Here is a 24378-nt window from a genome sequence, read left to right as displayed (position 1 = left end):
AACCTTTCTTGAAGTACTGGATTAGTGGTGATGAACTCCGATAGCTTTTTCTTGTCTGGGAAGCTCTTTATCTGTGAAATTCTAAATGATAGCTTTGCTGTATAGAGTAATCTTTGTTGTAGGTCCTTGCTTTTCATCACTTTGAATATTTCATGCCAATCTGTTCTAGTATGCAAAGTTTCTGTTGAGAAATCAGCTGCCGGTCTTCTGGGAGCTCCCTTGTGGATAACTAACTCCTTTTCTCTTGTTGCTTTTAAGATTCTCTATTTGTCTTTAACATTTTGCTTTTTAATTATTATGTGTCTTAGTGTGGGCCTCTTTGCGTTCATCTTGTTTGGGACTCTCTGTACTCCCCAGACTTGTATGTCCATTTCCTTCACCAGGTAGGGGAAGTTTCCTGTCATTTTTTTCACACAGGTTTTCAATACCTTGCTCTCTCTTTGCTCCTTCAGCAGGCACCACCATGATGTGAATATTGGTATGCTTGAAACTGTCCCAAGGCTCCTTACACTATCTTCATGTTTTTGGATATTTTTTTCTTTTTGTTTGTTCTGATTGTTTTTGTTGTTGTTGCTTCCTTCTATTCCAAATCATTGATTTGATTCTTTGAGTCATTTCCTCTATTGTTGATTCCCTGTAAATTATTCTCATTTCAGTTAGTGCATCCTTCATTTTTGACTGGTTCTTTTTTATGGTTTCTATGTCATTTTCATGCTGCTGAAGTCCTCACTCAGTTCCTTCACCATCTTTATAACCATTGTTTTGAACTCTCTGTCTGTTGATTTGCTTGCCTCTATTTCATTTAGTTATTTTTTTCTGAAGTTTTTTTCCTGTTCTTTCTTCTGGGACCTGTTTCTTTGTTTACACATTTTGGCTGCTTCCCTATGTCTGTTTCTATGTATTATGTAGAACTGCTATGTTTCCTGTACTTGGTAGAGTGGCCTCATATCAAAGGTGTCCTGTAGAGCCCAGTGGCACAGCTAACCCTATCACCAAAGCTGGGTGCTCCAGGTGTACCCCTGTATGGGCTGTGTGCACAGTCCTGTTGTATTTGAGCCTTTATTGATGGCATCACTGGGAGGGATTGACCTCCCAGGCCAACTGACTATAAGGACTGGCTTTTGCTATATATAGTACAGGAGCTGCTGTGCAGGAGTCAACCCCACAGAGAAGGACTTGTTTCAGTGGGGCTTTGGTACTCACCAAGTCCACACCTTGAGTGTGTTGCTTGTGGAGGTGGAAGGGTTATAATCAGGCATGGTCTGAAGCTGTCCGCTGGGTGCACTGGCTCTTGGGCCTCCCCAAGGTGCAAGGTTAGCCACCGCCTGTGTTCTGCCTGGGGCCACCCAGCACAAGCTACGAAGTGATAAGCAGGTGGCTGTTACTTGTGCTGGGCTTGGAGGTGCCCAGGAGAGGCCAACCTGTGAACCAAAGGAAGGTACTACTGTTGCTGGACCATTTAGCAAGAGGTAGGGGGTATACTGAGGCAGATGCTGCTTGTTTGAGAGATTTTCAGAAAGTCTGAAGCATGAGGCAAGAGAGGCCAGTTGCATGGAAATGCCACTGGAAACAGCTTGGATAGGTCTGCTAGTTGGGTGCGGTAGAGTCTCAGGGAATCACCAGGGTAGGGCAAATAGTGTGAGCCAGGTTGATGGACACTCAGATATGGTGCCCACCTGTCCACTCTATAGGATAGGTGGTATCTCAGAAAAAGAACAATGATCTCTGCCAGCACTTTTCCTGGAGGAAAGCTGCCCCCTCAGCTCTCATCCTGATCTCACCCTGATGTCAGACAATTCAGTATGTCTCTGGTGCTTTTTAAGCTACTGCTCCCACATTGGAATGCAGAGGGAGTAAGTCTGTCTGTCTGTGCATTGGCCCTTTAAGGGGAACTGCCTGTCCCTGGCTGGTGTGGCTCAGTAGACTGAATGCAGGCCTGCTAACCAAAGGTCGCCAGTTCCATTTCCAGTCAGGGCACATGCCTAGGTTACACATGCCAGGTCTCCAGATGGGGGCATGCGAGAGGCAACCACACATTAATGTTTGTCTCCCTTTCTTCCCCTCTAAAAATAAATAAATAATCTTAAAAAAAAAAAGAGGAATGACCTGGGACTCCAGAAGCATTTTGTCTCTCTCAGCCACAATCCCCACTGGTTTTTACATCTAGAAGTCATGGTGACTTCTCTTCCTGACACTGGAGCTGTAAGCTCTGGGTTCTGATGTGGGGCTGGGACAGCTTGCTCCTCAGGGGAGTCCTCAGTGAGGACCTCCACAACCAAGATATCCCTCTTAATTTTAAACCAGCACACATGGTTATGGGTCCAGCCTGTTCCTTGTGTCCACCCCTCCTATCAGTCTAGTTGTGGTTTCTTCTTTAAATCCCTAGTAGTAGGACTACTGTTCAGCTAGATTTCAGGTGGTTCTGAATGATGATTGCTCTGTGGTTTAGTTGCATTTTTGATGTGGTTGTGGGAGGATTCAAGTACCACATTTACCTATACTGACATCTTGACCCGAAATATATCCTCCCATTTTATAGTCATGTTAGGTATCTTGCCTAAGGTCCTCCAACTGAGAGATTTGAGCCTGGTGTATCTGGCTCCTTAACAAATGTGGTGTACTGCCTCTCACTTGTCAACATGTTTGAGCATTGCTTTGTGTGCCGTAACAACCCAGGGCATGCTTAGATTGAATACCAGTGTTTCTGTGTCTTCCTGTGTCTGTAGTTTGTGCTGCAGTGGCTTTGGGTGGTGCTGGCCTCATAAAGACTCATTCTTGATGTTCTGATCTTATCATGCCTATCTACTAGCCCAACAAATGCCTGTTATGAAAGGACTTGTGAAAAGGATGGGAGGGAGATTCAAATATAAAGCCCTATTTTCTTCCTACCCTTAAAGACAAAATCCAGTTAAGCAAATAAAGCAGCTAGATATACATGGGAGCCAGCACTACAAGAAAGAATATCATGAAAATATAGACAAAAATGTTACTGGGGTCGTTTACTGCCTCCTGCCTTTAAACATTTTCCTCTAGTGGTAAAGGTCCTCAGTCTTCTCATCAGCCCCCTAAATAAACTTGTGACAGACTGTGAACAGATGGTTAATCTAAATCACTCTCATACACACATATCCTTATTTTTAGATGGTTTCACATATATATCTGAGAGTCAGTAAACACCGGGTGGATGAATGGATGGATGGGTGGATGGACTAACAAATGAAAATTGTCATGAATACGAAGTGCAATATTATGTTTAATTTTATAAGTTAAGAAGACAATGCCACTCAAAGATACGTTTAAACTACATTTTATTTTCAAAACAGAGTTTGTTCTAATTAACATTTTAAAAGAATATAACTCAGAAGTATGCCCTTTCTTAAGGACTCCTCAGGATAATTTTATTAGCTCTGGCTCTGAGGAAGTGCTATAAATTTTTTTTCAATTTAAAATCTTTACCATTTATTAAAGTAAATCCTGCTGTGGGAAAAATACTGAAAACAGTGGCTTAGGCACTTTCTGTATTTTGAAAATGGTGCTGAAAGGATCATAGAGAGGATGAAGTACCATTCCTGTCCTCCAGATGTGTACAGTCCAGAGAAATCAGGCTTGGCACTGCCATCTAGCAACTTTCAAAAAAAAGTCTACATATTTTTCCTGGTGACATTTCCCAACCTCTGAGAATGCAGAGGTAGTAAAATGCTTTCAACCATACACATAGTTGAGCATGATTTGAAATTAATGTTTTGATGCCTCTGACCCTCCTTAAAACTATCATTTCTTCAAGTCATGAAAAACCTGGACTCTCTGCAATTTCAAATGATTTGCATAATAGCACACCTTTAGATTAGTTTTCACAAGGACAGCATTAGGAAACCAAATTGTAGTACAGGTTTTAAAGGACATTGGTCCTTGCATTTCCCAGGGTAACAATGCATTTGAGCTCTCTACTACTCTGTGTTCACAAAAAATTAAGAGAGCCTCCTAAGAAAATCAAGCCAAAGTCATCACTCAAGCTTTATGCCCAGTGAAGCTATCCCAGAAAATTTGCTTAAGATTTGGAATGACTTTGGAAGAGCAAAGAGCTGGTTCTCACTCAAAGACTGAGCCAAGTATAGAGGCTCTCGGTTACGATCAGCAGTGCTCATGGGAAAAGACCATTTGGTAAACATGTGAGAGGCCTTGTGAGCTGGTGACTGAACAGTCACGGGAGTTCCAAGTGTGCTATGTGGCTGAGAACTCAACCCCTTTGAGTTTCTTCTTCCCCATTGATGTAAAAGAAGTTGTTTATGAGTAGCTCTGAATATTGTAACGCACTTATTGAAGCTGCTAAGGAAACTTTGTCCAGCTACCCTGGCCAGGGACTCTTCTGCTATAACTGGGGCCTGGCTACACATGCTCCTGCTCAAGGCTTGGTCCTTGCAAGTAGTCTGGGGAGATTCTTGATGTGGGTTCCAGGTGGCCAGAATCAGAGTTGGAGGTCATAACCACCTTCCTGGAAATGCCTTCCTCCCAATTCTAATACTCTAAGCATATATCCACATATAATCACTCTAAGACAAGTGCATCTGTATTTTTCCCATTATTGTCCTCCAGAAGTGAGTACGTTAACAGTGAAAGTGAAAAGTAATGCAGAAAGTGAACCCTAAAGTTATGGTCTGAACCTTGTAGACGGGCAGAAGGCGATGAAGGCATATCTGGGAGGAGCAACTCTGGCAAGATGTTATGTTGAAGGTTGAGAACTTAAATCTGTGACACTACATGTGGAAAACAAACTGGCAAAACAAATTTCAAACTGGTGACATCATCCTGGCTATGTTTATACCACACCAGTGAAACCAGTTGAAAAAACAAAACCTAACTGTCAAGATGACACAAATTATTGCTGGTTCTCTTCTTTTTTTTAAGTAACAGAGTCAAATAATTATTTAAGTAATTGTATTATTGAATTGTTCTGCTAACATGTGATAAATTACCTTAACATTTTTCAATTACTATCAGCCCAGTTGCTTATACACAAACACACCATCCCTAATACTCTCTTACGTTGTTTGCTTCTTTCAAATATTATTTGATAGACTAAAAGGCATCAAATGACTGAAAGGCCTATAAAAGCTAGACACTGCTTAGCTGTGTGCTTGGTGACAAGGCTAATGTTCTGCTTACACTACCAAATATGCTGTTTATATCATCTTCAACTGCCCAGCATTCATGAGGAAATCAGGTTCCTACTTTAAACGGATTGACTCAGGCAACATTCAAACCCAGAAGTCATCATCTGCTATCCAAACCCAGTAACAGAGGCAAGCAAGAAGGACAATGAAGTGATAAGGAATGAAGCTGACCCACAGAGATGCTTGCAGAGCAAGTCTAGCTCAAAATAATGCTCACAGCCTTATTATGACAATCTTCCTTTTTTCACATAGGCAGGGAGTCTTTCATCTTCGAGATTTGCAACCACTGGCACTTTAATCCTTACAACATCCTTGTGAGCTAGGCAGGTGGTATGAGTTGTGTTCCTTCATATTAAAGATGGAAAGAAGATAATGATGGTGGTAAAAAGTAAAGCACATCAAACAGTATCAGCTCCATGACATCAAAAGACCCATGGCTTTCTCAGCAAAAAAAAAAAAAAAAAAAAAAAAAAGTGGAAACTGTCAAATGTATTCTCATCTATTTTACTAAGTTTCATGCCAATGCTAAGGTCCAACTAGTTTCCAAAGTCTAAAGCATAAGGAATTTAATCATTACATTGTTCAAAGGGACAGAACACTCTTGGAAAGTCAGGCATTATTTTTTTAGTGTTTTATTTACAAAAACACCAGAACAATTGAGTCAAGAAAGGATGAAGGGTGAGAAGTGGGGATGGCTGGGGTGGGGAGGGACAGTGGTCAGGGGACAATGAAGACAACTGTACTTGAACAATAAAAAAATAAAATAAAAACAAAACATCCAAAAAAATGTTCTCTTGATTCCATCTGGTCCCAGGACTGCTCCTTAGCCTAGGGTGAGGAAGAGGTGATATTTAGCCTAAGAGACTGAATAAACCTCCTCCTGGGGGTTACAAAATGGCTGGAGGACCGACCTTTGCAGAGGAGCAACTCCAAATAAATCAGAGTCCAGGGCACTTCAGGCAGGCAGGGGAGCCACCACTTACCAAGAGCAGTTTGTTCCAGCGCCCTGGGAAATTAAGAGAGTGGAAGTTGTTTCTGTCTTTGGGTCTTAAAAGCCAATGCAAAATTGAACATACCACCACTCCCAGACCCACATGATATAAATAAAAAAATCAAGACTTGGTCTGAAAGAGAGGACGACTCACAGAAGGGGCCTGGGTGCACTTTCTTGAGGACTGACAGGGTGTTTTTCTCTGAGATTTCTCCCGTGTTTCAACAAGTCCCTTGCCTCCTGGAAGGGGTGGGGAGGGGGGAAGAAAGGGCTCTCCTGCTGCCTACACAATTCCCTTCACAGGTTGGGACCTGTGACAGGGCTCCCATGCTCACCAGGAGAGCCTAGACACTAACTTGTGATGCGGGTTTTCAGTTAACAAGTACTGCACTACTGAGGGGGCCGGGCACTGCAACATCCCCACCCCGAGCAATTTTCCTCAACTCTTCTCTTCTTCTCTTCTCTTCTCTTCTCTTCTCTTCTCTTCTCTTCTCTTCTCTTCTCTTCCTCTTCTTCTTCTCTTCTTCTCTTCTCTTCTCTTCTCTTCTCTTCTCTTCTCTTCTCTTCTCTTCTCTTCTCTTCTCTTCTCTTCTCTTCTCTTCTCTTCTCTTCTCTTCTCTCTCCTCTCTTCTCTCACACACAGGCACACACACAAACGCGCCGATTGTTTTGCAAGCCACCTTTTTCAGACCATACTGGAGACCCCTAGCCTCGCAGCGCCACCCACCCCGCCCATCCTTTTGGAACACCTTTCACAAGTGGGGCATCCACCCGTCAACGGAACAGTGTCCCAGGCTGCCTGGAGTGGAGGCAGGGAAGTTAAGGACACGTTTTCTTTCCTTGCCGGTTGTGCCAAGGGCTGTTAGCCCTTCGTAGAAGGAAGCTCCCACGGAGCGGGCAGTTGGCGAAGAGGAAAACGGGTTGCGCAGAGTCGGAGGACTGGAGAGAGGAGCCACTTTCGGGAGAAGGGGGCTGGGAATGAGGAGAATCAGGGAAAGGAGGTGGAGGGAAGTGGTAGGCCCGGTGAGGGGGATCAGAGGAGAAGAGGCAAGCGAGGAGGGGAGGGGAAGAGAAAAGAGAGGGGGAGGTGGGGAGAGGGGGCGGTTGGAGAGCTAGGCGGGAGGAGAGAGGAGGTGCCCGACGCGCTCTTTCAAGTCTCCGCGCCCCATCCCCCGCGGCGGCTCTGGGGGCGGTGGCGCGGTGTCACCTCCCCCACCCCGCCCCCGGCCCCTCCTCCGCCCTGCGGCCCGGCCGCCCCGCCAGCGGCGCTGGGGAAATATGAAGAGACGCTGCAGCTGCGCTGGCTGTGGCAGCCACTGCAGGTCTGAGTGGCGCGCGTTGCTGCGGCAGCCAGGACCGGACGAAGCGAGGGCGGACACGGAGGGACCCGGAGCTCGGAGAGGGACGGGACGGGCGCGCGGGGCCCACCGGCGCCGAGGGAGCGCGCGCCCCGCAGTCCCTGCGCCGCGCCCCCCGGGTATGGGGCCCCGTTCAGCGGCCGAATGATCGCGGGCCTGGCCTGGCCGCACGCGGGCTGGAGCCGACGAGCGGACCCGCCGCCGTGTCCCTGCGCCGAAGCCCTGGTCCCTCTCGGCGCCGCCGCCTCGTCGTGTTGTCCCAGTCCGGAGACTGGAGGGCAGAGCTCTCGCGGCCCCTCGGCGGTTCCGAGGAAGCTGGGGCCCCGGACGGCTAGCGGCTCGAGCGGTTCGGGGCGCGCAGGAGGTCCCGGAGGAGGACTGGAGATGTCCTGTCTGTGCCGCCTCCTGCTCGCATACCTGTTCCCGGCCCTGCTTCTTCACGGTGAGTTCAGGGGAATGGGGGGTGGTGACTGGCCGCTCGCCGGCGCCGGAGAGCAGGATCCACGAGAGCGGCGGAAACTTCCCCGCGGAACGAGTCTTCTTCACCGCAGCTCCTGTCTCCGCGCCAGCCAGGCAGAGTCGCCGCTTCTTCCAGCTCACCCCTGGACTCGGCGTTTCCAAGTCTCCGACCTCTCCCCTGGCAGCGCCCAGAGCCCTTTCGCGGCTGGAGTTTTCTTTCTGGAAGGGCGCAAACGTCTCACACACAACTTCGATCTCCTGAATAGATTGCCTCAAGTCCTAGGGAAAACTTTTATCTACTGTTGGATATTCAGACTGTAGACTGTCATGAAGTCGCAGGCTCTGCGATCCTGTTTCCCAAGTGTCAGAGCGCAGGAGGGGCTCCTGATGTGGTCCAAGCTTTTATGGGACCGTAAAGAGAAACTATGATTATTTAAGAGGAAAAATAGATCGCGGGTGTTTCTGTGTGCCCTTCCTAGGACTAGTGTTTTTTGAAAGGGTGGTGATGGGGTTCTCTCCCAAATAGACTGGATGCAGTTTCAAGGAGTAGGGGACTTCTAATAGCCCAGGTGTAATAATTAAAACCAGTCTCTTAAGTTCTGCAGAACTTGACGCCCTATTTCCCTCAGGCCATTGCTTGATCATTTTGTCTCCGCTTCATGTGCCATATTTTCTCAGGAGCTCTAGTAAACTCTTACCCAGAGGACATCAGCACTTTAAGAGTTCCAGGCATTGCCTCGAGAAAAAATAAGACAATTGCCAGGGAGTCGCCAAGGCAGATTTTGTAGTAGATTGGTATTGATCATCAGCAGGGGCAGTGGCAGAGTGTATGGTGCTGATTCAGATGTTCGGAGCCAACTTTCCTTAATGGTGGACACCTGACTTTTGAGCAGAAGGTCTCCACCACGAGCTTGGCTCTCCTTCCTCCGTATCTACCACCACGACCCCAAACCTTCACAGATCAGATCAATACCCTCAGAACACTCTAAATTTCTGAGTAGGATCTGCAGCTGGATAGAGCTTCAGAATGCATTGTCGATAGCAGTGATGATCAAGCTACGCCCCCCACCTCTGCAGAAGATCTAGGAAAGTTAACCTGCAAGCTGTACACAGCTGGGGTTTTGTTTTGCACTGTTTTGTTTGTTTTTCTGTAGGTCTGCTTTAGGCAGGGGCTTGGGCAGCACAGCTCAACAGGCCTTGCATACATGTTGGGATGGGCCAGACCAGCCTGATTGCCAAGGTGTATTCTGAACTCTAGTGATCCCAGACTTTAAAAGTCAGTATATAAGGCTTGCAATTCGAGGGCCAAAGAGAGAAGGTATAATTATAGGGTTGCACTCCTAGGCCCATCTGCTTAGAATTACAGAGTAGTTTTAATCTTTGGCTGAAACATGAAACAGATCAGAGCCAATGAACAGATCAAACAGCAGCTGCCACACACACCAGAAAAAAGAGGGTGAGAGAGATGAAACAGAAAATTGTTCCCTTTAAAAAAGTCTGTTGTAATATGTGTGAAGAAAAAAGATAGTATGGGCAAATGAGTTTAAAATGAAAAATTACTTGAAATTTGGCAAAGATAGAATTCTTTTTTTACATAAAATCATTGACATTTGGACTACGAAAATGATCCTCAGAGATGCAACCTGGCCTAATTCATACTGAGATTTTCCCCCTTCCTCTGAGAAAGGGAGGTGTTGTCATTATACTTTCTACCCCACTAGTACCAGCTGGGATTTTAATAGTTGGCAGGTAACAAGAGCCCAGGTATGTCCTAGTGAGGTCTGGGTATAGCCCCAAATCCTCAAATTTGGTTCTGAGTTGGCCTGAACTCCTTGGGATTAGGGATTACCCAGACCCAGCTGCGCCCTGTGCCAGGAGAACAGCCTGGAGGGAGAGAGGGCAGAGGGAACAGTCTATGCGGTATATGGGGAGACTGTGGGGCCAGACCCTGCACGTGTGTGCATGTGCACTCACCCTATGTGCATGTGTGTGTGACAAAGAGGATAAAGGAGTAAAAAGCAAAGGTTTGCGAAGTTTAATTAAAGGGTGTGGATAACCCTACAAAAAGTTACCCAATTTCAAAGTGAATCTACAATGGCAAAAACACTGAAATCCCCTAAAGATTTATTTAGATCCTCCAGGGAGTGTCCAGTTGTAGGGAAGGTTATAAACAGGGAATAGTTGTTCAATGTATAAATCCTTGGATTAAGAAAGGCTTGTCATAATTCATTAGGATAATGTAAAACACCAGGAAAGAATTGGGTAGTCTCCCTTTCCTCTTTTTTTTTTTGCCTGATTTTTACTTGATTAAAGTAGTTTTAACAGAAAATGGGTATTAATCAACCTAACTCAAGAGAATGGCTGTGTCATACTCTACAGTTAGGGGTTTTGCAAACATTTAAAAATTCTGTAATAATGGCTCTTGGTCATATATTTTAATAGACGTTTAAGTCTGAAGGAAATTACCTGAAGTCTCTTTAGAATGGCTTAGTGATTTTTTTCCTGATAGACAAGCATTTTATTTTGCTAACTATAAGACATCATTTGTTAATGAGTGGTAGTGATTGGTAGGTAAAAACATTTTTTAAAAATTATGTATGTACTTGTGACAAACATTAACACATTTAGTTTCAGACATCATTTATAGATTGTTACGCTAATAAGTCACATTAATATGATTAAAAGTGCACAAGGCCTTCATGAAGATTCTGTGTGAGGATGCTATTATGTTTGGCATCCAGTCTCTGTTCAGGTTTTTGGTTTATTTTCAACTAATTGCAAGTTATAAGTCACCTTTAGGTCCTGTTGATGAGTAAATTAAGCTCTGGCAAGACTGGACCCTCTTGTTTATTTTGCTGATTTTTAAAACTGGAAATGTAGTGCACAACTCAAATTCAAATCTGATGGCATAAAAGTATACATGTCAGTGTTACGTTCCTCTCCCTCAACACCTGAAAACAATTGCATTTTTTAATCCAAAGAAACCTATTGAATGTCATGAAGGTATGTAGCTGGAAGATGTCTGTTATCACTGTTTTCTCTCCTAGATGAAAAGCCACAAAAATCATTCAGCTTCAAAAACACAGATTAGCATCTGTTCATAACAGGGCACAGATTTAATATCTGTCCTTAAACAGATATTAAATATTATTTTGTGAAATAAATTGACTTGCTTTAAACAGAAGATTAAGCAGATCTGTAATTGTCATCTTCATCCTTTTTCTCCATAAATGAGAAAAGAATTAGATATGATGGGATGACAGGACTGTGTAATTACATGCTGTTTAGGGACAGGCTGATAACAACTTTAGATAATCATTTAAAGTAACGTGTGAAACATTTAAGACTAGAAACATAAGAATATAGGTTAGTGATTGTCCACCTCTACTGGAGGCGCCCACAGCAGGACATGTCAATAGACTGCCTAAGAGTCGAAGTGATTGCAGAAGAAACTTCAGTACAAAACCTGCTGTCAGCATCCAAGCATGACTTCTCACTGTGTCAAGATTTTATATCTACACGTTACCTGTTCTCTTAAGTTGGGGAGTAAAATTATTCTGGAAGGTCACAGGATAGGTATCTAGGTTAGAAAAAGGATATAGTGTCACCCCAAAATAATTAACAGTACTCTATATTCTGTTCTATAAAGGTTTTCCAGATTCATTCTCTCAGCTACCCATTTATTCAACAAGTACATTTATGAGAGCCTACTATGTGCCGAGTGTCACTGCTTGGTAGAGACAGGGGTTGTCAGGAAGAACAGTCTCCCTTTCCTGAAGAATATCTAGGGCTGAGGAAGAAAAGCTTATTGCAGAGCCCCAGAGCTGGGAGGATGGCACCTTGTGGTTGACTGCAGCATTTCCCTGCTGGGAGACCCCGCACACCACACACATACTGCACACACGCACAAACACACCATGCACACCCCCTGCACATGCACACAGCAGCCACAGTCAGTTATAAACCCAACATGCAAATTTAGCAATCGGTGATTCAACCCCAGTGTTTAGCCTGGGGACCATGGCATTAGAAAAAAAGACATAGAAAATTACTTCATGTTTGACTAAAGTCAGATGGGGCCAGGAATTTGAAATCTTGACTTCATTATATTTCTCATAAAAGGAAAATACTTCTAGACATGAAGCTTCAAAGATTGGCAAAAGCAGCTCTCTTTGCTTTTATCTAAAAAAATAATGGAAATGAAAACAAGAGCTTGGTAAGCACAGGTACCATGCATACCATAGTAAAATCCAGTATGTCTGTGATACATACATGTTTTTATTCTAAAACATGAAAAGCTGTGCTGGAGTCTATCCACTTCAAAGCACACATTTACAGTAATGACTGCTTATTTAATTGGGCAGGGCAATTTCATGGCTAAGTAATTACCTGCATTTAATTGAATCAGTCTCATTTTATCTGCTTCAAGTTTGTAAGTATCACACCAGTTCTAACTTGAGAATATTTTCTCACTCTGATTATCAAGGACTGCATGTCACATTACATAAATTACAGAAATGTGCAAAATAAGCTAGGAAGGAATCATTTAAAACTTTCTATCCAGAGACAACCATTGTTAATATTTTGACATTATAGTTACTTATCCTTTTTTAGTTGCTTTTTGTAGCATCAAGGTACATATATACAGACTAACATGATCAAAGATTAGTTTTCAAAGTGTGCTTGAAAATTGTTTCCTCATAATAAGTAGAAGAAAAAAGGAAACAAAATATAACCAGAGACATTGAAGATAAGAACAATCTAACAATGGGCAGGGGGGAGTGGGGAGGGGACAGTGAGGAGAGGGGATTACAGGAACTACTATAAAGGACACATGGACAAAATCAAGGGGGAGTGTGGAGGTGGGAGAGGGAGGGGGGTTCAGCTGGGGTGGGAGGGATGGGGAGAAAAGGCACACAACTGTAATTGAATAACAATACAAAATTAAAATTAAAAAAAAGAATTAAATTACATATAGTATTATGGTCCTTCCATGAGGAAGGAAATTTTTTGTTTTGTTTCACCACTATCTGCCTGTACCTAGAACATTACCTGGTACATTGTAAGTTCTCCTTAAATGTTAAGAAAAATAAATAAATTAGACATAAAAAAAGAAATAAATACCTTGAATCTTATCTCTAAAAAAAAAAAGAAAATTGTTACCTTCCCAACTAATTTTACATTTTACTGCGTATAACCTGGTTTGGAACTTTTGGTTCTCTATCTAGATAGGCAGGTGGAAAACTGCGGTATATATCGAGAAAAATTGGGGATGTAGACATGGAGTACACTGTCCTTTCACTTTTCCTATCACATGTAAAAACAATGGTCCAGGCCTAAATGATAACCTCACCCATAGTAGGCTCTCAGCTGTTGAGTGAATGAATAGTTACTTTCAAATGGCAAGCAGTCACTGTACCACTTTCCTCTCCCACACCTTTTATCTTTCTGGTTGGTTCCATCAATGCACTGGGTTGCTTTTCGAGGGTACCAGGAGTTTAGGAGTAAGCTTTGCTGTTGATAACCATAGTAGAAGTACTACATTTGTCCCTTTTGAAAGTTGTGCTAAGGACTGCCTTCTGAATGCATGACCTGGCCAATTCTGTGACATAAACAGTTGCCTGGTCACATAGGCTTTCTATTTAGGATGTAAATCTCTGCATAAATGGTCAACCCTACATGGGAAATCTGTTTTTTATCTGATAGCATTGGTAGTTTTCACTCTCTGAAGAATAGATTATTGCAATGATGATAGTAAATAAGATCATTCTTCAGTTTTAGGATTACTCTTGTGGAGTAACTTATTCCTTTGGAGTTAATCATTCATACATATACACACACGCACAAATACACACTCATACACATGCTCATGCAGGCACACACATGCTCCAGTTCTCTAAAAGTAGTAATCTATAAATTGTAACCTAAAGTCTTCACCAATTGATTTGTTTTCAACAGGTGAACAATTTCCTACCAGAGTCTACTTTTTTCCCCTCCCACACTTACTTAGCATATTATTTGTTGTAGTAATTTATCTGGGCCCAGGCCATGGACCCCTGATGTTGGAGACCACTTTACACTGAAATTATTTTGATAATTTCCTTATTCAGCATTCCACTGGGCTGGGAACAGTGCTATGGAGAGCTTCTAGTTTAGCTGGGATCGTGGACTGGCTTTTTAAATAACACTTTACATTAAAGTATAGTTCTCCACTTACTCCTTTTTATACCTGTATTGTAACTACCATTTGATAAAGGCATAAAGTGGATTGTCAGGTGTTATACTAACTTTAGTTATTACAATTATTATAATTTTTAGTTTGTACAGGAAAAAGAGGCACATATTAGATTACTCAACCTAAGGCTACCCTGAAGACTGGAAACTCACAGCTGCTTTCTTACTGTATAGTTGTTGTTTGATCCTTAGATGCTGTTTTCCTTGGATTCATTTACAGCAAAGTCTTAATGAATGGGAACCCAATTAATCAGTCTTCTCAATTAACCAAAACATCTGGAATCCTCAATTAACCTAAATGTTGATGTTATTTATGTGTGTACTCACGCACACATACTTTGTCACTCTTGTCATATAAGAAAAATAAGAGGGAAAAACCTCTCATGGCTTAAACAGAGCTGTTACCTGTTCATTCCAGTACCTCTGTATCCAAAGTACCATCTTTGGGGCAGTGATGTTCCTAATAAGGACCTTGAGTCACTTTAAGTACCAAAATCATCTGAAAAAGATCATCAAAACATACAATGGCAGGATTTTCAACAATCAAATATTGTAAGTAGTCAACACTTCCAATAATGCAAAACATCCAATTAAGTAGAGGTTTTAAAAAGTTATTATAAATAATAAGCACATTTATTATTATAATAATAGGTATATTCAGATGGGAACTATCATTGTAGTTAGTTGCCACACTTGATGTACTGCATTGCTAAGTACCAGGATGCTAGATTACACAATTTAAGAGGTATTAAAATAGGATATATAAATATTTTACAAAAATTTCCCTTCAGATGTAGAGGCTAAATTAGTAGAGGTTTCCACTTTCCTACTTCCCTCCTTCTCTCTTTCCCTTCTTCCTGTCTTACCTTTCTTTTAATATAACTTCTTTAATACCTCTCCCGACAACATGCAGAAGATGGTCAGTACTGTTCCAAGACTACAAAAAAGATTTGCTTCCGTTTGTCGAAAGCAGTTCCCTTCTTTTATCTTTCTCACTTATTCAGGCAAAATGATACACTGAACCACTGTAGAAACTTCATAATTCAACTTTCTCCTTCCGATCTGCTTCACGTCCCTCCAAAAAAGGAAAAAGTGAGCTTTCCAAATGCAGTTCTTACCATGCCATTACACTGCTTAAAATCTTTTGGCAGTTCCTCTTCACCTTTCCAATTAAATTCACACTCAGTATGACACATATGGCATTCATTACCACGGCCCTGCCACTCTTTTGCTGCTCCTCTGTCCTCGGTCATCTGGTGATCTACCTTTCCCCTGCCACCCAGTTGTCTCCATTTCCTCCTACACAGATCTCTCCTGCCTGCATCCTTGTGTTTGCACTGTATACTCTGCCTGGGTCACCTCTGTTCAGTTTTCAAGGGCTAGCTACCCCTCTATGAGCCCCAACAAGGAGAATTCAGAGCCTGCTTTTGTCCCTATGTGTCCCTCTACAAGCCAATCTGAGGCCTGGTTTCTCACACAACTGAGACTTCCTCGAAGCATGTTTGTAGCTTCCATGCCTAGAACAGTGCCTGGCCCTTCTGAGCCTTTCTGACTGAATGAATGAGTGAGTTGCTAGCTTCAGTCCCACATTGTACTTGATATAATCCAGGTGATGCCATGAACTCAGGGGTCCCTGGCTTGGCCAGATGTCCAAGTCTGGTCTCTTTGGAGGGTACTCCATGGCTGATCCTGAGAAAGAAGTCTTGGGTTATAAAGATAAAGCTTTTACACTTGGCCTCTCCTGCAGCTGAATTTGGTGCTTCCAACGACCTTTTAATCCCCAGCCATTTAATACAAGAAGCACACACAAGAAGGTTGTCCACATTCGTCACTCCAGATGAGCCAAGTAAATATTGGAGACCACTCTCAGTTGACCACAGACCTAAGAGACAATTTCTTTTGCCTACAGCAACTCCTGCTTTTACCTGACACATTAATTTTGTTCCCTAAGAGTAATCAAGGTGGTGGGCACTTTGAAGGGGAAAGATAAAAAGGAAAAAATAGCAACTCCCTGTTCTTTCACCCTGAAAATATATTATCACCTTGGAGTGGGAATGCGAAATCACTGGGTCCTGAGTACTGTGCTAACTGTAGAGTTCTTCTCCATCTGAGTACTCACTCTGACATTCTCCTGGGCTCACAGCCTTGCCAGGTCCATGAGCTTTGCTCATTGTCCAATAAGCTCAATACTAAAATGGAGATTTGACTCTAGAAACTCTTGATTAATTTATTTATTCTTTGGCCTGCTTTTTAATGATTGCATATTGGTCACTCTTGGATTTTATTTCTTCCACCTCTGGTTAAAAAGCATAACTCTAGGCTTCTTTCCTGTGTGACTCTAGCCTTATGAATGACCCATGCACATCCTGACCTCAACCATCCTTCCTCTGCCTTTGAACTCCCAGCTTTCTTCCCAGAGCCTCCTTCATCATCTCTACTCTTGTTCTCTGACATCTAGGCCAGTGAGATCTTAACAGTCTCAAGGTCAGAAAAACTTATCTTTATTCTCCTTTATGCTTCCAGCCCCTAAAATATATGGAGTAATAGTGAATAAGTATTTGTTAAACCAAGTGTAACTAGTCAACAACCAGAGACCTTGGGTCCCACTCTCTTCTACATCCGGGGTACCAGTTTACTTGAGGGCCCTATCTTTACTCTGAGTACTCTGTCTTCCCTAGAACTCCGAATGAGCATGGCTCTGGATGACTTCGACCATCATTTTAACTGCCCTGTTAGCTAGAAAAGACTTTTTGAGGGTGGTCTAAGAGCCTAATTATTATTTAAAATAACAAGAGCTAACATTTAATGAGAACTATGTGCCAGGTCTTGTATTGAAGAAACTAATCCTAATACCAACCCTAAGGGATCGGATATTACCCCCTTTTTACAGATGAGGAGACTGAAGCTTGGAGAGGTTAAGTAATTTAAGGTCATATGCTAATAGCATGTTTCATCAGTGGTAAGATATATTTTTGTTCATATTTTAAGATCTTTGCAATGGATGTACTCCTTAAGGTCGATGAGGGTTCCAGTCCCCGTTAGCCTGGATACAGCAAGCAGCTTTGAGTAGATGACACTGTCTTTGCCTGTGTGAACCTGGGCACAGCTGCTTATCACATCATGCACAGATGGCATCCTGTCACTCACTTCCTTTATGTGCATCCTTGGTACTCTATCTTGAGGTTAGTTGCAAATAGGCTGGTTTTGAAAATAGACTAAACATTTGAGCCAAGTTGCTTGGTTTTTTTTTTCTCCATAACTCTTATAACTTACACTCTCAGTACAAAAGAGAAACCACTGTGAAAATCAGACAGGCTTATTGATAGATCGGTAGAGTGCTGTTTGACATTAATGAAGCAAATATTGGAGATCACTGGAGAAAGAACTTCACTTCCATATTTTCTCATATGGCAATAATCAATTGCTTAGAAAGAAAGCTACCCACAAAAAGATGAGGGTGAGTTTGTGTTTTTACTGAAACATGTGCAGAACAGGATTACCTGTTACATGTGAAGCAACGCAAGCAATGGCAAGATACTGCCACAGCTTTTTGAATAAGTAAGAGAAATGTCAAAGCACCTAGAGGCTGCTGTGCATGATTCGTGGGTATCTCAAGATTATTGTTAAGGCATTGTGTTAGCATTTAAATGCGAGTGTTTTTACCACTAGTAATAAAATAACGATGTGTCTTAACAATCATTGAATCTTGGATTGGATGAAATCCTTTAAGTGGCAGATCCAGTTTCAAACTCAAGCAGCCTAGCTCTGGAGATTTCACCCATATCCACTATCCCCCAGGCTTTTTGTCTCTACAGGAAAACATTTGCAGGGTGTAAAGGGGTTTACAAATCAATTTTTAGAACACAGCTAGGTTGATATGCTTAATTTCATATTTAAAGTAGAATCTTCCCCAACTCTCAATGCCTCATGACTTGAATTAAAAAAACAATCTATTTTAAGTTAGCCACATTGTACTTAATCACCAGATAGCAAGTGGCACTATGTTTTATTCCTTGATTGCCGAACAGGGAATTCAGGAAATGCCTCCTATCATCAAGATAATTATAACTATTGGGGTTGGCGGAGATACAGTGACTAGTACTCTTCTCCCTAAACTAGTTAAAACTAACTGAGAGATCAAACAGGTGTCAGGCTAATGGGGATTAAAACATTAGAAATCATTATAAATACTTGATCAGAGACACAGTATAGAGAGATGTCTATGGTAGGATTGCTAATAGTTCATCCCAGGATTCCTATCTGGCACAGTGACATAGCCCACCAACTGAAGGGGAAGGGTCCTTACTACATGGCAGGGAGCTGATCAGAATGCATGTATTTTGAAAACACGCTAGTTTTTTAAAAGAGAAAGAAAAAAAAGTGAAATACTCGTTTCCTCCTCTATCACATACACCACTGCACTTGGGGAGGGGTGAATGAGGGATAGAGAGAGATCACCCAGGAAATCACTGTAGTGGAAGTGTCTTTCCTTGGGTGGAAGTACGAGGCTATAAAGTAGGAGGTTCCCCCTTAACAATTATGAGCATTAATATTAATACCACTAGGCACAGATTTCTTAGTTTCAGCCTTTCATTCTAGCTCAGATCTGATTCACCTGGTTTGGCTAAACACGGTTGGTGGTGAGATTGCATTTAGTTTTAACATGACACCATCATGCTGTTTTACAGACTCTTTTTACAATTATCATTTAGTCGAATCATACCCATAGTGTCTTTGCCTCATTGCCTTTCACTTCATTTAAGATTTGCAAGAACAGTCCTAGGCTGTTGTTCATTCCCAGGGTAGCATTTTACTTACAGGAGGACCCTGAGACTTTTCTTGTAGAGGTGTCTTCTCAGTACTTTTGATAAGAATTTCAAAAGACTTAGAAGTCAATGCTCTGGTCAACCCTCTGAATCTTGGCAAATGTCTGCATGTTATCAACCCATTGCAGAAAATCTACTAAGTTTCTCCAGTAGATTTTCATCATGTTGGTGGTGTAAATCGCTGTATTCTGGGTCTAACTTTTCATTTTCAAAAGATCTGTGGTAAACCATGGTTTCTTTATGAAATTATTTAGGCACTGATTTAAAAACATATAATTGCTTTCTCATAGGTAGCATTTTAATGGGTGCATTTTATCTATTTTTGCATATATTTTAATTTTATTTTTGTACATAGGTCTGACTAGTGTATTCTTTGCTAATGGGTGCTGAAAACATGGTAGGTCCACAATAAAGACCTATTGATTTGTTAATTATTTTAAAAGTGAATCTCAAAGGAAACAGTAGCCTTTCAGATTATAACTTCATTTCTTCTCATTGCTTTATTCTGGACACTAGGCTGGTGAGAGCTCACTACTATTTGTAGGATAAACTACTTATACTGAAGATGAACTCAGGCCTAGTATTCCTTTACCCATGAAAAATAAAAAATGTGTAATCTTCCTGGAATCACTCTTAATTTTAAACTCTATATTGCATATTTAGTCACCAACTTTATAGGGGTGACAAGGGGCCAGACTTGGAAGATAATTTGGGAAAATGTCATGCCCTGCCCTCACTGTAGGGTAGGAATGTGACCTGCACCCACTGAGAGGGCATTCATTTGGAGACTGAGAAACCAGAAGATGCATGACCTGGTGTAGCAGATAGGAGCTGCACGAGGGAGCAGATTAACAGTGGGGAGTCTTTAGAGCTATTCTCTGGGCTTTCCTCCATTCCATCAAAATTCCCTTCTCACTGAGGCTGTTCTCACTCTTTCCCGTCCTTACCTAAATGTGTCACTGCACATTTCATCCTTCCTGATAACCCCTCTCTCACTTCTCCCTTAAGTCATATCTCCTCTTTGGTGGCTCTAGAACATGTCCATTTCTCTCCTCAACATTCTGTGTGGCATTCATTTGTCTGTACTACACACCTCATTTAGCTGCATGATCTTTTGCTGTTTCATAAATATATGAATTGGAGCTCAGTCTTTGCCAGGAACTAGCCAAATGACCTCACACAAGTCCATGTTCTTTATCACCATGGACCTCAGTTCTCTCACCTGGGAAATGATCTCCCAGGACACTTCCCACTTTGGACCGTGTTTCTGAAAGTGGAGGCAGTGATAAAGCCTGGTGGGGTGGGGGTGTGTGTGCATTTCCCACTTGCAGTGCTGTTACCCACATTTCTGCTGACTTCCACTGTTCTTTTTCAGGGCTGGGAGAGGGTTCGGCCCTCCTTCATCCAGATAGCAGATCATATCCTAGGTCCTTAGAGAAAAGTGCCTGGAGAGCGTTCAAGGAATCACAGTGTCATCACATGCTCAAACATCTCCACAATGGTGCAAGGATCACTGTGCAGATGCCACCAGCAATCGAGGGCCACTGGGTGTCCACTGGGTAAGAGGGGCTCAGGAGGGACCAGGGAGAACACTTCTGTGGAAGGCCCTTCTTAGGGTTTCTCAGATGCATGTAGACTTTTTATAATATACAATGACTTAAGTGTTTTCTAAATTCTAAGAACCAAACAACACTTTGAAATTCTGGTTGGTAAAGAAACAGAGTTAAGTACTGTAGAAATCTTAGCTAAAGCAGAGATGATATTGTACCACTGTTAGCCACAGGGTGTGAGTGAATAGGTCCTTGTTTACCGAACTCTGTGGGACCACTGCTGTATAAAAAGAAATCATTAGCAAGTGAAATTAGGAGTCTGTGTTTCCCCAACCCTGAAACATGATTTGCAAGTTTCTGATCATCTAAATATTCCAGCCATATTCTGGTAATTTAATATATGGCTTCAGGGTTCTAAGAGTAAGTTAAAAGGTTCTCAAGCTACCTTACTAGGCAGGCTGTAGTTCTTGGATTCTTTTCCAGGCTGTGGAGCTGAGATTTATCCCAGTTTGAGCTCTGGCTTATCTTCCATTAGAGCTTTTAAAAATAACCTAGAGGCAGACCTGCAGTTTTTCTCCTACCCGTTAAATTGTTGAGAATTAACAAGGCTAACTCTGGGATCTGATCACTTCTCCCTTGCAGCGTCTGGGTACCTTGGGGAGGGATTAAATAAATATGGAGAAGAAGAAAAAGGAATTTTATAAAATGATGAAGACCCAGAGGTTTCTTTTCCATAAAAATGAGATTTCTCAAAATAAATACATCATAAATACTTACACCTAACAATCTTAATGTGATGTACTTTTAAGTAATTTATTATTTTATTTAACAAATATTTATTGAGCATACAAATATTAACTGTGTGCTAAGCATTATTTAGATTTTGTGTTTATAACAGTGAACAAAACAAACATGGTCTCTGTCTTCAGGAATTTTACAAATAAGCACACAAAGAAGAAGTACTATGATGAGGGAAAAAACAACAGGTGCTAACAGAGAATACCAGGGGCCTTATTTTAGGGTGGGAGGAGGTCAAGAAAGGTTAGCAGAGAAGAAGACACTTGGGCTGAGGTGTGGTTGTCTGTGCAAAGACCGAAGGAAGAGCTTTCCATCCATCTGGAAGAAGTAAAACCTGGGGTGCAGAAACCACTGTGGCAGAGTCCTTGAGGCTGGAGTGTAACACACCAGGAAGAAAGGCTCCAAACAAGGCTGCCAAGGACAGCAGGGTCAGCTCCCAGGGCACCTTGCAAGCCAGGTCTCCTCTCTGAGTTTAGCTTTTAACCTAAGAGAACTGAGAATTCATTGAAGAGTGTTCAGCAAGAGCCATGCTTAAGACATGATTCAGCTCTGGCACTCTGGAAGCTGTGTGGCAAATGGATGGTAGAAAAAATAATTTGGAGATGATCAATTAAAAGACTTGCAACAGTTCCTACTCGAGATGAAGGAAGCTTAGGTAAGGGTGGTGGCCGGGCTGATGGAGAAGTGAATGGACTTAATATATGCTGAGCTCTTTAGGCCAAGTCAGCAGATCATCAGTGCTTAGGTAAAATATTAAAAATAAATTACAATGAATAAATAAATGTGATCTTCTTAGCTAAACCTCAAGAGACATTAATCACTGCTCACCTTAAACTTCTCTTTCCATGGAGGAGAAATCTTGGGTCTTCTCTTACTCGTTCTTACAGATGTTGGGTGCTTAGAATACTGCTGAGTGCTTTACATCCATATGGTGATGTTTGACATCAATTGACAATCTTGACCTAGCAAAAGGCACCCATGTCAAAATAGTGTTTATCCTTTACCAGTTTAACTAAAAAATGGGAATGTTAGCAGTTTTTAGAAACACTGCCCTTTGGGATTTCAAGACCCACTATTTGATTTAGCAATGCTGAGCCAACTCAAACCAGAATTATTTTATATAATATAAATATATAATATACCATATATATTATAGACATGAGCAGACTTATAAGGCCAAAATTAATTAGATAAAACTCATGTAACTGAGAACAGAATCTAGCAACAGGTATAGACAGACAAATTCTTTGCCCAGTACATTGAAGGAGACCTCCATCATTGGCCTGGGGTGGGCTGTGCTGCAGGTCTGTGAAATCGGCTACAATCAGAGCAGTGTGAGGAGCCTGCCTAAGTTAAAACCTACTGAGCCATTTGTGCTCTGTTGACCCAGTCCACGTATTTCTGGCCTAGGAATCTAGAATTGATTCTAGATTCAATCTAGAACCTGATGCCACAGCAGAAACCATTTTGTTGTCAACAGTGCAAAACAAAAGGAACCCTTCTTACTGTTGTTATATTAGTTTAATTTTACTAATTGACTCTTTATTTTTCTAGAGGGAAAATTGGCTGGATGGGAGGGTGAATTTCTGACCTTTAAGTGACGCCTCCCCAGGACTAGATTCCATTTCAGGATGGTGGACATCTAGCATCCGCCTGCTCTAGACAAGGTCCATAAAACAGAAGTTGTAAGGATATCAAGTCATTTCTGACCTTGCATAAGGGAACTCCTTTTATAGGTCAGAAATATACTCTTTCCTTCTTCCTACCAGAAAGGAAGAAACTTCTCTGTAAGTTAGGCCCATGGGTGGAACTGTGGATGGCAGGTTTTGCTCTCCTGGTTTGTACGTAAAGTGAATGAATGGCTTTCTGGTATAGAATGATTAGGCTCATAGGCGCTAGGGCTGGACCACTTTGGTTCACTGTCTGGCTCTGATGCTGGCTGGTTATATGACCTTGGCCATGTTTCTTAATCTCTTGTGCCTCTGTTTCTCCATCTGTAAAATATGGACAATAGTAATAATACCTACATCCCTCATAGGTTATTGTGAGGATTCAGTGAACTGGTATCTATACAGGACTTAGAACAGTGTAAGCATATTATTATTATTATTACTGTAATTTCTTAACACTGGAATGAATCTCTTCCTCATGCCTTTGGGCTTAAAAAAGTCTTTCTTCCCCACTTCTTCTTCAGCTGTGAAGTGAGGTCGGGCCCAGAGTTCATCACAAGGTCTTACAGATTCTACCACAATAACACCTTCAAGGCCTATCAGTTCTATTATAGCGGCAACCGCTGTACAAGCCCCACCTACACACTCATCATCCGGGGCAAGATCCGCCTGCGCCAGGCCTCCTGGATCATCCGTGGGGGCACAGAAGCTGACTATCAGCTGCACAGTGTACAGGTCATCTGCCACACGGAGGTGGTTGCCGAGAGACTCAGCCAGCTGGTGAACCGCACGTGTCCTGGCTTCATCCCTGCTGGAGGTGCCTGGGTGCAGGACGTGCCCTATGACCTATTGCAGGAGGAAGATGGCTGCGAGTGCACCAGGGCCGTGAACTTCGCAATGCATGAGCTGCAGCTCCTCCGGGTGGAGAAGCAGTACCTGCAGCACCACCTGGACCGCCTGGTGGAGGAGCTCTTCCTTGGTGACATCCATACTGATGCCTCTCAGAGGACATTCTACAGGCCGTCCAGTTACCAGCCCCCCCTGCAGAATGCGAAGGTACCCTGAAGCTGACTGCCCTGAGGCCCTGCAGCCTCCTCTTTGTGAAGTAAAATGAGGGACCTAAAGGCCTGTTGTGTCAATGGGGTGAAAGGGACCCTATGACAGAGAAGAGCTGAGTCATGAGGGAGGGACTGCTGGGAGGTGAGAGGATTCTTGGAGGACTTTTCTTGGGGAGGGACATGTAGCCAGAGTCAGGAGACCGAAGTCAGCCACCAACTTGCTCTGTGATTTGGGGCCTTGATTTTCTTATTTGATGTGGGTG

General features: G+C 42.5%; 1 protein-coding gene across 1 annotated transcript in view; it reads left to right on the top strand.

Annotated features, from left to right (window-relative positions):
* The first annotated feature begins 7417 nt into the window (after positions 1-7417).
* Positions 7418-24378, top strand: part of APCDD1 (APC down-regulated 1) — a 32013-nt gene continuing 15052 nt past the window's right edge. Inside the window, exons 1-3 of the mRNA XM_024580431.3 lie at positions 7418-7962; positions 20415-20598; positions 23582-24113. Coding sequence (XP_024436199.3) covers positions 7665-7962; positions 20415-20598; positions 23582-24113 — 1014 coding nt within the window. The 5' untranslated portion in view covers positions 7418-7664. The remainder of the gene's footprint in view (positions 7963-20414; positions 20599-23581; positions 24114-24378) is intronic.

The sequence above is a fragment of the Desmodus rotundus genome, chromosome 10, assembly GCF_022682495.2.
Source record: "Desmodus rotundus isolate HL8 chromosome 10, HLdesRot8A.1, whole genome shotgun sequence".
Taxonomy (NCBI): domain Eukaryota; kingdom Metazoa; phylum Chordata; class Mammalia; order Chiroptera; family Phyllostomidae; genus Desmodus; species Desmodus rotundus.
This window is presented reverse-complemented; position numbering and strand designations above follow the sequence as displayed.